We start from the raw sequence: 16,138 nt of genomic DNA, 5'->3' as shown, positions 1-16,138 counted from the left end.
TGAGAAGTGTCCACATATAAGAGATGAGTTTTGGCTTTTATATATAAGTTTTGAGTTGATTTTTGTTTTGGTTAATGTATTGGAAGAGAGAAGAAGGGAGTGGTCACATATACTTATTGTCCTCTCACTAAGTATACCATATCAAACAAAGTGTAGCCAATCAATGTCTGAAAAAATAAGATGCTGTGCATATTAAAAATGTTATGCAGAGGAAATAATAAATTCTCAAAGCCCTTTCTCTAGATTCAAAAAAGCCTACCCTCCCCATTAAACATTGTACCAAAAAAAATTTAAGATTCCAAAAGTAAACCCCACTATATTAAAGATGTTGTATTCAATAACTCGTGCAAGGATAATCAGATGGTGATGCCATATAATTTGTGTATCGATAATTAGAGGCGATATTCCACCTGAAGTGGATCCCCATAGTCCACAATTCTCACTCTTCAAATTTCCCCAAAAAACATCATTTGATTTTACTTTTGCAAATTAATCTTAACTTACCTTGGAAAATGACTCTCTTCCAGAAGACATATATCTCACATCCAACCTTAATTATCTTTCTGATTTTAATATTATGAATAATAGTAAGATAGACAATGACGACCATACCAAAAGTGGACCTATTCAAGCCTCTTCCTCCAAGTAAATGGAGGAGACTAAATTTATCAATTTAAATAATTTATATCTTGGAACCAATATTTTCTCCTTATGCTTAGTTTGGTTGGAACAAATAATTATAATAATAATAAATTAAAATAACAGTAATAACTATTTTCCTCTATTGTAAGTAAGTCAAACTAGAATAATAAATATAGGAAGCTTCTATAGGGTCTCAATTTTTCATAGCTTTTGATTGAATACGCTTTGATTGATCTGGTCTTCCAAAGGGGATAATATATACACACACACATATATATATGTACTCACCTATTACTCTCTTTCAGTCAAACCAAAACCACAATCATCTCAAACCAATCTCTTATATGTTGAAACTTCTAATCTGCGGTAGCCCTCTTCACCCTTCTTCTGATCATCAACACCAACATCAAAATCGAGATCATCAGGACGAAGTACCCATGAGCCTGAGCTGTAGCGCCGGAACCAGCCCCAGTTCTACACCGAAAAAGTCAAGAAAAACTGCCTTCAGCAGGAATCATAACAACAAGGACAAGAACCCTTATGCCACTCGTGGTCTGGACAAGTTCTCAGCGCTTTTGGCTGATCTCGAAGAGAAAAGGCAGAAGATTTATGAACAAAGTGCAGCCTCAGAAGACATATCTTTCGTCAGATTTGTTTACAAGAACTCGAACGACTTGGTTCCAATCATCGTTAAGTTGAAGGACAGTGAGAAAGAAGCAGATAAAACTAATAAGAGTACTTCTCGTACTGCTGGTAATGAAGACTTATTAGTCAAAGAGAAACAATCAACGCAAAACTCAGAAACAACCCATGATAAGTTTCCTATAGCTGTGAAAGAAGTAAAGAAGTCACAAAGGTCGGAACAGAGTAGCAAGGTCATAAACAACTTATTACAACCATGGAGCATGGTTAAGTTTGATAAGTTGAGACGACCCTCGTATTACTTGCCGGTTGTTGTGATCGTGATCTTGATCTTGTTGGCTTTTTTTGGTCGATCCATTGCGATTCTATGTACTTCGATTGGATGGTACGTTGTTCCAACGTTAAAGGACAGCTCCACCCGAAAAAGTTCAGCGGTAAACAAGAAAGATTATGTTAAGAAATTGAGTGAAAAAAATTTGGTGACTGAAGGTGTATCTTCTCCTCGGATTAACAACAAATCTCCTCGACAACAAGGCCATCGGAGAAGCTGGTGAATGTGATTGTCCCTATTTTTTTTTCTTTTTTTCTTTCTCATTTTGGTTCTATTTCCCTGTTATTTTTCTGGGTTTTTAATTTTTTTTCCAACTACCTGTGTAAATATATATATATATATGTATATATATTTTGGATGTTTTGTAACATGGGGTAGAGATTTTTCAAATTCAATGAATCTCTCTGTTTAGCATGTTTCAGTAATCCATGTAAAAATTACTCGAAAAGCAACTCATGTTTTGTAAGAACTGATTGCTTAAAGCAATTAAATTGTATATAATATCCCACTATAGGATAATGCAATCATTACTTACCAATTAGTTAAGTGACAAAACGGTCAAAAAAATAAAAAAAAAACCTTGACAACCTCACGCAATCAGTTTTTTGTACCTAATTTGATGCAGTATGCTTCGACAATCTTCAAACAAGAATCATGAAGAAGTAATTTCTTCAAAATTTCAATGAATAATTTACGTGCAGCTGTGTAATGATTTATGGAATTTGCGTGCAGCCGTGTAATGATTTATGGAATTTGCGTGCAGTCGTGTAATGATCAAGTAGTTTCGACGATATCGTCGTGTGGCAGATTAGTCAAGTCTGACAGACAGATTATAAGATTTATAGAGAAATTCAAAACAAGAAAAGAAAAAAGACTATTGGTTTAAACCCGTTAATTGAAAATTGTTGATGCGACTGGTCGAAATCTTCAAGACGAACTTGTACGAAAATTCCAATAGATAATAAGCATGTTATATTTATGGAATTTGATGTAGAATAAAGATCTATCACCTGAATATATTCGTCAACTAATAATCAACATTACTCGTGTCTATTTATAAATACTAAAATTGGAAACTAATTAATTAAACAAAAATTTCAATACTTTAAAACCTTAAATATCACCTTATTATAAAGATTGGAACTTTTTTTTTGCAAAATTACAACATCACTGCTAGTTATTTGTACAATATACCAGCAGCAGCCTAAAACATCCATTTATTATTACATTTCGAATTAAACAATTAAAAACCAGGGCTTGGTCGTGATGTATTACAGAGATACACTCGCTCGTGAAAAACAAAGGTCTTTGGTTGTGATGTATTGACGTACAATATACCAGCAGCGGCCTAAAACATCCAATTATTATTACATTTCGAGTTAAACAATGAAAAACCAGGGCTTGGTCGTGATGTATTACAGAGACACACTCGCTCGTGAAAAACAAAGGTCTTTGGTTGTGATGTATTGACTATTGAGGTTACAAAGATACACTCGCTAGTGAGTGAAAAACAAGGACTTGGTTGTGATGTACTGCTGAACTTAAGTGATAAACTCGCTTTCACTAGTTCCAGCTCCTCGAGAAATATTTCAGATGTTCTGTTTATTCAAATTCCTTAGTCCTACAACAGACCAAAAGCAACAATTGTCAGTGTTATAAGAGAATTATAAATAAAAAAGGCAATTTACTAAATCTATTTGGTAAAGAAGAAAAGGGTTAAAAATATATGAACTGGCGTGAAGATCATGGCTAGCAGAGCAGTCGTAGTTTTAATTTACGAGCAGTCGTAGTTTTAATTTACGTCACTTGGCTCTTACCTTGAATCTCTTTCGGCGCATATCATCAGGACTGATACGTGAAATCTGTTTGTGCTGATGTCTAGGTGCTTCACTTCTATAATGCGCTGCTGCCATTTCTCTTATCCCACCTTTCTCCTGTGTTTTATTTCTCATGTTTTGGAAAAAGCCATCTCTGTCCCAAGTAACTTCATAATCCGCCCTCAATCTTGATCCTTCCTGCTCAATAGCAAACCGTTCAGTCATCAATCATATTGGTGTTCATTATTTTGGAGAGAAGGTACAAGCTAAATAGAGTGAAGATGGATGTAACAAACTGCAGACATTATACCTAAGACATTGTCTCATCCGAGATTCAATCATCTTGTCAACAAGCTCACTCTTCATTACTAATTGTTTCGTTTGAGGGGCATATTGAGAAAGTTAGTGCTTAGTTAGGTATAATAAAATATGCTCAAGTTAGTTGAGTCATTTTGTTAAAGAAAGTAGTTATTCTGTTTTATGTAATCAGTTTCACAATCATTCTATAAGTTTGTACAGAGGCCTATATAGATGATATTATCTGGATCTTGAATTATTGTCAGGCTATTTACAGAAAATTCAATTCTTTTACTCTCTGTTTTTAGAATCTTAGGTAATGTTCACTCAATAAATCTAGACACAGAATTCAGATAACACGATCTCTATATCCGAATATTTCAAAAAGTTTAATCTTAAAAAGTCGAAATTAAGCATGGAGGATTCATAATGATGAAATAGCATGGTGAAAGAATAAGTAATCCCAGGTCAGGGTTCCAAAACTTAAAACTAGAGAAGAACTACAGAGTTATAGTACCTTCTGCAATGAGCGGCAACATAATACTTTTAAAGTATTGTAGAAGTCCTTGTACTTCTCGAACTGAACCACAATCTTACAATGAAGGCCTGAAATTATGTCTGAATCATCCTCGTTTGCATCCTTACCTAGATCATCGTCCTCAGCAACATTAAGATTCCTAAAGAGTGTTGAGTTAAAGAGGTAAAAATGGTGCTGCAACAGCACATGACTAAGGCCGCACATTAAATGCAAACATGATCTAATGCAAATGCGAAATGAAATACAACAGAGCTCAAGAGAGAAAGAAAATATATATAAACTTAATAAACAGAATTTGAAAATGTCTACATCATATTCACATATCCAAACGCAAACTTACCAGCTTCCTAAAACTACCCATATCGTTGTGTTTTGTCAATGTTTTAAAAAAAATGTCCCGGAGACTCTAGGAGAATCTCTAATTTCAAAATGGGTTTCCGTAAAAAATGCTTGCACGTGATAGTTTTTAATATACAAATCTCACAACAAACAAGAAATCCATATTTTTATCACCATAAGGATGCAGAAAACCACATATTATGTCAAATATGGCATGCCTTATCTTTCCAAATGTTGAAAAAATGGTATGCGTAACCAGCATGGAAGGCTTTGATGAAACCCGCGGCTCAGCAAACCACCGTGACGGAACACCCCTCAGAACTACTGTATCTGGCTCTTGCTTCCCACCCCTCGAATACCCTGTTCACAAAAATGTTAAAAAAAAAAGCAGCAACTTGAAACAAAAATTCACTCTCAAGCTCACTCAACTCATAGAAAAGCCATGAAAGGCATAATAATAATAATAATAATAATAATAATAATAAATAACATACCTCGATTCCCAAAAACGAAGTAGTCCTCCCAATCTTTCTTCATACCTTGGAAATCATCAGACGCCGGAATGGCTACGTTTAGGTTGAACTTCAAGCCTTCGATATTCAAGTCGATTCCATCCATCTTGTCAACAATGTACCTTCTCCAATGCAAGAACTTCTCCTCCATGGCCTTCAGGTCCTCTTCTTCATCTTTATTCTTCTTGATAAACCCAAGGTCGCGAATGAAGAGGGAGCCGAAAGCCAAAGGGTCATCACGCTTTCGTTTCTTAAGGTCCTTGAACCGTTTGATCTGAAGATCTTCCTCAGGGACGGTGATGGGGACGGATAGAGAGGTCTTGAGGAAGTCTATTAAGGTTCGCTTCACCTTCCACTCGTCAATGGGTTTCGTCACCGAAGGGCTCGCCGGGAACACCGTGAGGTTCAACCTCAGGCGCGGCACAAGCGAGAGTCCGTTTTCTATTTCTAAAGTCTCAGTTGGCGTAACCAAATCCAACGGTCGAATACTCATGTCTCTCTCTGTTTTCTGCAAGTTAGGGTTTTGCTTCCACTTTACCTAAATCTAAAATAAGAGAAAATGTGGGTGAAATTTAGAAATAATGACTATACCTTTGATGGGTAGAGAGAAAATAAAAATAAAAGAGGTGGGTCCAATTTTGTAAATTTCATCCATTAGAACTTTACTTACAAAAGATGCCACGTGCACTGACAGATTTAGTTAAAAATTAGTTTTGTTTAATTTTGCAAATTAAATATATTAAAAATATATATATATATATCTATTCCATTTTATTTTTATGGAAATAATAATAATAATATTATACAACCTTTAAAACTAAGCAGCCTAAAAAAAGAAATGAAATCTCTAGCCAAACACGTTCTTCAATCACCCAAAGAATATGCACAATATTTTTTTTTTTATAAACCCCAAGAGCCTACAAGAATCCACATCTCAAAACTCAATCATAGAGTTAAAGAGTGGTAGTAGGATTGAGCATAAATGTCACTTACAATCCACACACATAACCAATGTGAGACTGAGTGGCAAACACACACACCCAAGGGACAAGGGTCCCCGTATGCATAGTTCATCCATGATGATGAACATGAATCAGGGATACTGTTGGAGAGTTTTGACTACAAAGCCATTACATCAAAAATTGGTAAAGGAGTCTCTTTTATTCTGATAAGCTTATTGTCTAGTCTAAAATCATGCTTACCTAGTGAAGTAGTGAGAATAGTTTAGAAGATTTATGGTGTGTTTTTATTTTAGATTTGTTAATTTGTTATTTGGGTTTGTTATTTTATTATTTAGTTTATGATATTATCTTTGTGATGGCACTGTAAATGCCCCTCTTGCTTTATTGTAAGACGAACTTTTGAGAATTGAATATTGAAATAGAGTTTTAAGAGTCATGTATCTGGGGTTTTCCCCTTGTTGCCATGGTTTTGGCATGAGCATTGGTCAACCCTATCCAACTCGTTGCATCATTTGGTATCCATAGCCTCAATTCTTTCTCAAGAGGTACGATAGGCATAGATGGTGATTAGAGTTGCTTTGATGTCGAAGAACATGAAGCACAAGCCTTATGGGCAGATTAAAAGCTTCGCCGAAACGAAGTTGTCGATCTATTCTACTAGATAAACGGCTACCGAAGGTGGAGTACCCATGATAAATCTTGAATAAAAAGTTATTTCTTGTGCTTTTGAACTTATAAATGATGGTGATGTTAGTTTATTATTAGCTATTGTAACTAACTTTTGTGTTTTTATGATCTTAGTTAGTTTAGTTGTTCGTTTTGTGGTTTTTAAGAGCTAATGGGTTGAAAGCAATAGTTTCATGGATAGATATTTGTATAAAGAATGAAACTAAAATTGTGAAACTGTTTAAGCTAAATTTTGATGTCGAAATAGCAAGTTTGTGGTAGCAAAGCAGATTTTGTTGAAGCATTTTGATCAAGTTGCATTTGGAAAGTTATGCGTGCTTGGAAATTCAGAAGGTGAGCTGGATTAGTGGCTGAGGTGGCAAGTACAAAGGACATGAGTCAATTTGGAAGCAAATGTCAGAGAAAGGAAGGAAAGGAACCCACGTGTGAATCAAAGGATGGGCAATTTTCTACTTAGATGACTAAATTGGGAAACCTAGAGGAGAAAAAGAAAGAGTCAGCCACACAAAGGAGGGGGCCTGCCATTTTTTGGAAAAGGAGACAAAAATACAGAGGAAGAAAATCAGAGAAACAAGATGGAAGAAGAGGAGAAAGCATAAAGAAGATTCATCATCACTTTGATTTGCTCTTTCTCTTGTTTCTAAACTTCATCTTATATTTTCTATTTTAATTTTCTACTCTGAATACTTATGGGCAGTATTGAACTTGGATTAATCCTTTTTAAATTAGCCATGAACTAATTTTTGTGTGGCTTGAATTGTTGATGAACCCTATGTCAGTGTAGTAATTTCTTACACCTTATTTTAGTGAAATCTCTCTTGTTCATTCAAGTATGCTTATTGTTAATTTCTTATTGTAGTTTGGCTAGCAATGGCAAGATGTTTAATTATGTTTGATGCTGGAATGATTAAATATAATGGGAAGAACTTGGATGACACAAGTTCATAATCTGTGTTAGATTATGTTAGTAAGCAACATAGGGATGTGTTATTTGCCTTGTGTAACTTTACAGAATTGAACCTTGAATTTGTATTCTTAAATATGATTCGGCATAGGATTATGTTTAGTTAGGTAAAAGAATCATTATCATAGAATTTGGGAAAGTTGTATGAGTTTTTACTGAATTCTTGTTAACCTAGGAGTTTTGCTAAAATATTGATGCCGCAATCTGTTCAGTATAATTGACATAGGGGGATTTAATAATTCAAATCCATTATACAATCCACGTATTTCTTTCTAATTACTTTGTTTAGTTCAGTTTTATTTTCAGTATTTTCATCTTTTCAATATTTCGTTTAGCTTACAAACAACTCATTTAATTGTTAATACCTTTAAGTTGTTTCGTAACTATTTTGCCTATTTTTCTATTTTGCAATCCCTGTGGAGATGATTTACTTATCATTATATTACTTGTGTGATTGCATACACTTGTGTATTTAAATCAATTAAATTTTCACAACAAGTTTTTGGCACTGTTGCCGGGGATTGAAATTAAAATTTTGTGTATTATTAATTACTTTGCAATTTGTTTTTCTTAGTTTACATTAATCTTGTTTTCTTAATCTTGAGCTTTGCTAGTGTAAAATCCTTTTTTGGCTAAACTTTAATTTAGACAAAATATTTTAAAATGTTTAAAGAAAATTAGTAGCATATCTCCATATTGATTTTCGGATTAATTATCAAATTATTCAGCTGATTTTCTAATGTGAAAATATCTTTAAGTGTGAATATATTTGTTGCCTTATTTATCACAAATAATCAATTTTTGGTAAAAATATATTTTGCAATTATCTTGAGATTATTTTCAGGGATTATGTGGGATTATGTTTATTCTGGAATAAAGAAGGTGTCGAAAATGAACATGGTCAAAAGAAATGACCATGTTCGTTCTGCCAGATAAAACTGATTACGTTGTTGACTCATCAGTTTCCTTTTTTGTCGACACAGAATTTATCTGGCTGGCTGATTTCCTAAATCAAAGGAATTCGCAAATTGATTTCAAAGATACCAGAAAATGATGGCCTTGGACGATTTCCCTGCCTATAAATATCTTGCCAAGGCCTTTGGAATTTTCATCTCTTCCATTTTGAATATTTGTAAACATTACGTTATTTTGAAGAGTGTCTTTATTTGTAGAGATTAAGTTTGTTCACCTTAATCTTTGTGAGAGTGCTGAGTGTACTTGTAGATATCTATCTAGTCCATTGTAAACAGATAGTGTCTATTGTGAACGTGTTCATAAGGATATTCGGGAGAGGATTCTATCTAAGTCTCACTTTGGGAGGAAGTGTGCACTCGCTATTCTTTGAAGGGAGTTCAAGAGAATCAGCGTTTCATCAAATCAAATTCGTAGAGAAGAGTACAACAAGATTGTGGCAATAGTTTAAGAGGGAGTCTTACATTGTTTAAGTCAATGCTTTTGTACACATTGTTTCTTTACTAATTGGTTTATTCTCGGGGCGTGGCCTCAAGGAGCAGGTTATCCGAAAGGGTTTCTGAACCTTGTAAAAATTCGGTGTGTTCTTTATTGTTTTCCACTGTCTATTTATTGTGTTTAGTTTCTGTCATGACAAGTTCGGATTCTGTCCAGACAGAACTGCTATCTGTGTAAACAGTTAATTACCATTTCGCACTTTAATTAATTCACATGGTTTAATTAATTTGGTAATTACTAAAAATGAAATTTCAGCTAGATTGATTATGTTGCATGAACGATCATCAAGACTTTGAGCTAGCCCCTATTGAACCTGAGATTGAATGTGCATTCCAAAGAAGGCTAAGGGAACAACGGGCTCAACCTCACCTTGCTATGGATCGAAAAGGTGAAGGGGTTGAGGAAATTAGAGCTCAACCCATGCTTAATGCAGGTGTGGGAGTCGTTAATGAAGCAGCCAATGCTTTGAATGCCGATAATGCAATTGTTATGGACGATGATAGAGAAAGGGCCATAAGGGAGTACGCTGCCCCAATGTTTAATGAGATGAATCCTAGTATTGTTAGGCCCAAAATTCAAGCTGCTCAGTTTGAGTTGAAGCCCGTGATGTTCCAAATGTTGCAGATAGTGGGTCAATTTAGTGGGCTGCGTACAGAAGATCCTCATCTCCATCTTCGTTCATTTTTGGAGGTGAGCGATTCATTCAAGTTGCAAGGCGTTACTGAAGAGGCCTTGAGGTTGAAATTGTTTCCTTTTTCTCTACAGGACAGAGCTAGAGCTTGGCTCTACACTTCCTTCCGACTCAGTGACTACATGGAATGAGTTAGCGGAGAAGTTTTTGATGAAGTACTTTCCTCCAACGAAAAATGTTAAGTATCGGAATGAGATTATCTCTTTTCAATAGTTGGAGGATGAGTCGGTATGTGACGCTTGGAAAAAGGTTCAAATAGTTATTGAGGAAGTGTCCACATCATGGCATTCCCCATTGTATTCAAATTGAGACTTTTTATAATGGTCTGAACGCCTCCACACGCATGGTTTTGGATGCTTCGGAAAATTGGGCTATTCTCTCTAAGTCCTACAATGAAGCATATGAGATTTTGGAGCGAATTGCCAACAATAATTACCAATGGTCTAATGTTAGAGCCCCAATGGGAAGGAAAGTAGCGGGTATGCATGAATTAGATGCTTTGACAGCTTTGACCGCTCAAGTTTCATCTATGACCGACATTTTGAAGACCATGAGTATGGGGGGTAACTTGCAACCAGCTCCTATGGGCCAAGTAGCAAATGTTTCTTGTGTTTATTGTGGAGGAGGGCACACATTTGATAGTTTTCCTTCTAATCCCACTTCAGTTTGTTACTTGGGGAATCGAAATGAAAACCGTAATAATCCATATTCAAACTCCTACAATCCGGGTTGGAGGGATCTTCCAATTTTTTCTTGGGGAGGTCAAGGGGCTAGTTCAAGTGGTGCAGTCATGCCAAATAAGCCTGCATATCCATCGCGTTTTTCTCAACAAGCAAGAGCTTAACCTCCTCCTTTACAAGTTTCTCAAGCAAGCTCTTTGGAGAATTTGATGAAAGAGTATATAGCCAAGAATGATGCAATGATTCAAAGTCAAGCAGCATCTTTGAGGAATTTAGAGATTCAAATGGGACAGCTAGCTAATGAGTTGAGGAATAGACCACTAGGCACCCTGCCTAGTGATACCGAAAATCCAAGGAGAGATGGTAAAGAGCAATGCAAGGTGATCACTTTGAGGAGTGGTAAAAATCTGGAGTTGAATGAAGACAATCCTATGAGCAAAAATGAGCCCACTTCAATCCAAAGTAGTGTGGAAAAAGAAAAAAGAGTTGGGAGTTTGAATATGTCCAACATTGATCCTGAAGCAAATGTTGCAGCAATTCCTCCACAAAATGCATCAGAGAAGCCAATGAGCAAGCCACCTCCACCATTCCTCAGCGATTTCAAAAGCAGTAGCAAGATAGCCAATTTCAAAGATTTTTGGATGTTTTGAAGCAACTCCACATCAACATACCTCTGGTGGAAGCTTTGGAAAAAATGCCTAACTATGTGAAGTTCTTGAAGGATATTTTGACAAAGAAGAGGAGGCTTGGTGAATTTGAAATGGTTGCTTTGATTGATGGTTGTTGTGCTATTTTGAAGAATAAAATTCCTCCCAAGTTGAAGGATCCGGGCAGTTTCACAGTTCCAATTTCTATTGGGGGACAAGAAGTTGGTAAAGCTCTTTATGATTTGGTAGCTAGTATTAATTTGATGCCCATGTCCATTTTTAAGAAGTCAGGAATTGGAGAAGCAAGGAAAACTACACTCACCTTGCAATTAGCTGATAGTTCTATGGTGCATCCGAAGGGAAAGATTGAAGACGTCCTAGTACAAGTTGACAAGTTCATTTTTCCGGCAAATTTTATTATTCTTGACTATGAGGAAGATATGGATGTACGATCATCTTGGGGAGACCATTTCTTGCCACCAGGAGGACGTTGATAGATGTTGAAAAAGGAGAGCTCACCATTTGAGCTCAAGATGAACGAGTAACATTCAAGGGTTTTAATCCTAAATGCTCTCCTAATGAAGTTGCAGCTTGTTTGTCCATAAGTGCTTCTAACTTTAAGTTGATTGAAAATATGCATGAAAAGCATAGCAAGGGAGTCAAGAAAAAGGTTCCTTTTGAAGAAATTGAGAAAGGAGGTGAGCAATGGATAAGTAAGGAAGAAGAACCATCTCATCCTCCAAAGCTACCAAAGAAAAAGAAGCATAGAGGAAAACCTCAATCACAAATGTTGGAAGTTGGGAAGAGAGTGTTTTTCTCAAACTCTCTAGTGAAATCAAGGTGTGATGGTGGATTCTTAGTGAGCAAGGTGTTTTCCAATGGTGTGGTGGAATTATATGATGAGCATTTGGGGACAGCATTTGAGGTAACAAGGAAATGAGCAAAGTTTGGGGGAAGCGAGGTTGAGCAATACCAAACCTCGATTTCCTTGAAAGATCCTTAGAAAAAAAGTGAAGTTTGGGTTGCTATGATTTTTGGAGGATCCATTTGTAAAGCAACTCAAAGAAAGAAAGAATAAAAATGCATATAAATAATAATAGAAAAAAATGAATGATGAAAAATATATATATATATATGTTAAAAAAATAGAAAAAAAAATCAATTTTAAAAAATGAAAAAATATATATCAGTGTTTTTAGTTGTTTTCATTTTAATTTTTGTTATGCTAATTTTATTTTATTATAATGTTTTTTTTTAGTGGTTTTATGTTTGTTTTTGTGTTTCAGGTGTTAAAAGATAAGAAAATGGTGTTTCGAGAGTAATTTGGGGTTTGATGGTTTTGCGGGAATTTTGCTGAAGTAAAGTGAGGAGCAAAAATTTTGGATTTGGGACAAGAGCAAGTCAAATGGCTTGGCGATTCATTGTGAAAATAGTGCGTGGGTTCGTGAGTATATTAGGGATTAAATTTAAAAAAAAACAAATAAAAAAAGGCACAACCTGTACCCTTTTCCCACTCTCTCTCTATCTTCTTCTCGTCTATTTTCTCCAAGCCCTAGCTACCACAAAAATCCAAGCCACAACCACCATTTTCCTCACCTCCGAGCCCCACCGCTTGCAAAATCAGCACCAAACCCAGCTCCGCTTCCCTCCTTCCTGCGAGATCCCCAAACCAAGGCCGAGAGTCCCCAAGCATCTGCCTTTTGTAACGACCCGAATTTGCTAATCGGGCTTAGGGCCTTGATCAGTGTGCCTGGAGGGCAATAAATGATTTATTATGCTTTAATGTGTTAATGAGTGGATTAATGTGGATATATGATAGTGATGCATGTTTAATGAGTTAAATGTGCATGTGGGCCCCGTCTGGATATTAGGGGCATGAATATGATATATGTTGTATATATGTGAAATGTTTGTGCAGCACGATCTGAGACAGTCCTGGGAGCGGTTAGCCAGAGGGTCACAACAAAGTTGAGATTTAGACTCGGGGCGAGTCGAGGGGTAATTTGGGTACTAGGAGTGTTATGGGATTACTGGGGCATGAAAATAAATATTTGGAGATATATTTGAGGATAGAATGTCTAGGCGGGAATATTGGGGAAATTTACCATTTTGCCCTTGGGGACGTTTTGGTACCCCGAGCCTTGAGGTAACCATATAGACTTAAGTCAAATAAAACAAAAAGAGGAATTAATTAGAACCTTGTGGGAACCGACTTATACTTTCTCTCTTAGCTGAGATAGCTCTCATCTTCCTCACTCTTTCACTCTCTAAGATAAACACAAGGGAAAACTAAGGGACTCAACTTGAAGGTCTAAGGAGTTCAGCTGGGTTTTAGGGAGCTAGGAGCTTGGGGGAATTAAGGTTCAACTTCAGGGATTTAACTCAGCAAGAGGTAAGTTTTTCATGGTAGTTATGCTTAAGTTTCAGCTGTGTTTTCAAGCTTTGTATGTGGATAGAATTTAACTTGTTCTTGGGGTTCTAATTGGATTTTTGTAGTAGACTTTGATGGATTTTGGTGTTGTTACCGAGTTATTACTGAGCTGGAGTATATGTGTTAAATATCTGGGTTAGATAGGTGAGTTTTGGTGAGGATTGGCTTGAAGAAAAGGTAGAAAACTGATGAAGAATTCTGGGTTCGGTGAGGAGAGTCGCGGCCCTAGGATGGGCGCGCCGCGGCCCGTGTGCGTGTGCGGCCGAGGATGGTTGAGAGTTCATGCGCGCCGCAGCGCTTGGTGCGCGCGCTGCGGCCCGTGTGTGTTGCAGGGGTGTGCTAGCCTCTGTTTTGAGGCTAGCCACGGCTCTTGAGGGTGGGGCCGCGACCCTTAGTGCCAGGTTGAGTTTTTAAGGGTGTTTTAGTCTTGGGAACTCAAGGGGTAAGGATCGGGATGGATTTTATCACCCGGATTGATAGAATTCAAGGTCCCGGAGGTTAGAGTTATGGTTTGAAGTTATTCGTTGGACTAGAACTTGATGATTGGATATTGTTAATGTGTTGTGACTAGGGTTTCAGCGAGGCTCAAGTTAGAGGACTGTGCTCGGGACATCGGTGCTCAGAAAGCTCGGAACTCAGGTAAGAGAACCCTTGATCCCATAGAGCTTGTGTGCAGGGCTGAGCCCAATGTGTTTGAATGGACTGATATGCAGGGCTGAGCCCAGTGTGTTTGAATGGATTGACATGCAGGGCCGAGCCCAATATGTTAGAACTGCGGGGTGTAACCCTTTATCTGATTATGCTAGAATTCTATACTTGCTTGTTATGCTATGTGAGTTATGATGTGAATGGTCAGCTCAAGCCAGGAACGGTGTAGACCGAGAACGGCAAAGGGTCGGGAATGGCGTTGGGCACGTTGAGTGCAAGGCCGAGAACGGCAAGGGGCCGGGAGCAGCGCTGAGCACGTGGAGTGCGAGTTGCCAGGGCGAGTCCCCAGAAGGATACCTGGGATATCCTCACGGCATGGTCCGCGAACCCAGGGCTTGGTAAACGCCTGGGATGGCTAGGCCATACTTGTTTAGCCATTGGTGGCATGTTTATATGTTTGATATAGGTGTTGCATATGTTATCTGCTTGTGGGTTCTCTTGCTGGGCTTCGGTTCACAGATGCTCTGTGGTGCAAGTAAAGGGTACAGAGGTGATCAACCAACCATGAGTACAGCAAGCGTGAGGCGGCGTGTACATGTTTGGCCAGCCTGGCCGCCACGGCCAGAGGATTTTTGGGAGATGCTTGTAAATAAACTCTGATCTTGTCGTCTAGTCGACTTGGTTTAATTAATATGTTGTAAACATTTCTAAACTGTATTTTGGGATCCCAAGTGTAAACCTTTCATGATTTTCTATGGAAATTAATATTTCTAAGGTTTTTCCTCTGTTTATAGCTTAATTACACTGCTTGATTTAATACCTCGATTAGCAAGATGAAAGCACATTTTTAAACTCACATTGTAACGACTCTAAGGGAGTAGGGCGTTACACCTTTGCTTCCCATCACCCCATGAACCCCATTCGTAACCACTCTGAGCTCCCTGTCCCAGAACCCAACCGCACCTCACCTTCAGTGAGCTCTGCCCTTCTGCAAGAAACTCGATCCCTTCATGTCCAAAAAATCCCGAGAACCCCCGTGTCTTTCCTGCGAGTCATCCCTGTCAGTTCCCCTCGCACCCACCTGCGGATTCGAGCCCCAGACCCAAGAGAATCCAACCCAGAAAGCGAGAATCTCAGAAGCTCCATGAGCATCACCGATAACTCTCCATCTACAACTAGCTGTGCCTCACCCAAGCACCGAGTGACCCAGTTGCGCATCCCTTGAGCAGAGCCTGCATATTCACACATAGTTGAATGAGCATTTCTAAACTCTACTCTCCATTTTGATTTTGTTTATGTCTGTTTCTTTGTGTTCTCTGTTTTAGGTGTAGTTCTTGCTTACAGGCAATTTTGTGTTGTGTTATACTTTGGTCTCAATTGTTGATAATGAATTTTGTGTTTTGTGCACTGGGTGCTCTGTGTTGTACTTAGTTAGTTATGTTTCTTTGGTGATTTTTGTGCAGCAAGCACCGAAATTTGGGTCATTTGCCTTGTGTTTTGTTGCTAGGAAGGCACTTTGTTAATATAGTTATCTTAAATCTGTTTTTAGTTTTTCTTTGTCTTGTTGTTTTGCCGTTCTTTTGAGGATATTCATTATCTTGATTAGTGTTTAACTAGGGGGCTCGACGATGTTCTTAAAAAAATTACAAAAATATAATAAATCTAAGTTGAAGTTGAATGTCATTCTTGCTTGAGTTTTTAAGCTAATTTCTTTGGGTATAAATGTTGCTAGCAATTGATTGATGAGAGTGTTTTTCTTTTTAGTGTGTGCATAGCTTCATTAAACATTTTTTATACCCTGGAAAGAGCTAGTTTCTTGTGAGAGCTTAAGTTTATAGAA

At 37.4% G+C, this 16,138-nt stretch overlaps 2 protein-coding genes across 2 annotated transcripts; one reads left to right on the top strand and one right to left on the bottom strand.

The window, feature by feature from the left end:
- Positions 1-866: 866 nt before the first annotated feature.
- Positions 867-2,362, top strand: LOC133807364 (uncharacterized). The gene has a single exon (XM_062245631.1). It carries the CDS (start codon positions 921-923, stop codon positions 1,836-1,838), a length of 918 nt encoding a protein of 305 aa, XP_062101615.1. The 5' UTR covers positions 867-920; the 3' UTR covers positions 1,839-2,362.
- A 357-nt stretch (positions 2,363-2,719) lies between these two features.
- On the bottom strand, positions 2,720-5,713 carry LOC133807363 (uncharacterized). Its single transcript, XM_062245630.1, has 5 exons — positions 5,101-5,713; positions 4,825-4,966; positions 4,247-4,406; positions 3,433-3,630; positions 2,720-3,236 (listed from the first exon to the last, which is right to left on the bottom strand). Exons 1-5 carry the CDS (start codon positions 5,609-5,611, stop codon positions 3,231-3,233), a joined length of 1,017 nt encoding a protein of 338 aa, XP_062101614.1. The 5' UTR covers positions 5,612-5,713; the 3' UTR covers positions 2,720-3,230.
- Positions 5,714-16,138: the final 10,425 nt, after the last annotated feature.

The sequence above is a fragment of the Humulus lupulus genome, chromosome X, assembly GCF_963169125.1.
Source record: "Humulus lupulus chromosome X, drHumLupu1.1, whole genome shotgun sequence".
Taxonomy (NCBI): domain Eukaryota; kingdom Viridiplantae; phylum Streptophyta; class Magnoliopsida; order Rosales; family Cannabaceae; genus Humulus; species Humulus lupulus.
This window is presented reverse-complemented; position numbering and strand designations above follow the sequence as displayed.

Coding starts and splice junctions, on each gene's coding strand:
- LOC133807364 (XM_062245631.1), top strand. CDS start 921: ATGTACTCACCTATTACTCTCTTTCAGTCAAACCAAAACCACAATCAT.
- LOC133807363 (XM_062245630.1), bottom strand. CDS start 5,611: ATGAGTATTCGACCGTTGGATTTGGTTACGCCAACTGAGACTTTAGAA. Junction 4,967..5,100: donor CTTCGTTTTTGGGAATCGAG/GTATGTTATTTA, acceptor TTTTGTGAACAG/GGTATTCGAGGGGTGGGAAG. Junction 4,407..4,824: donor TCAACATTTGGAAAGATAAG/GCATGCCATATT, acceptor AACACTCTTTAG/GAATCTTAATGTTGCTGAGG.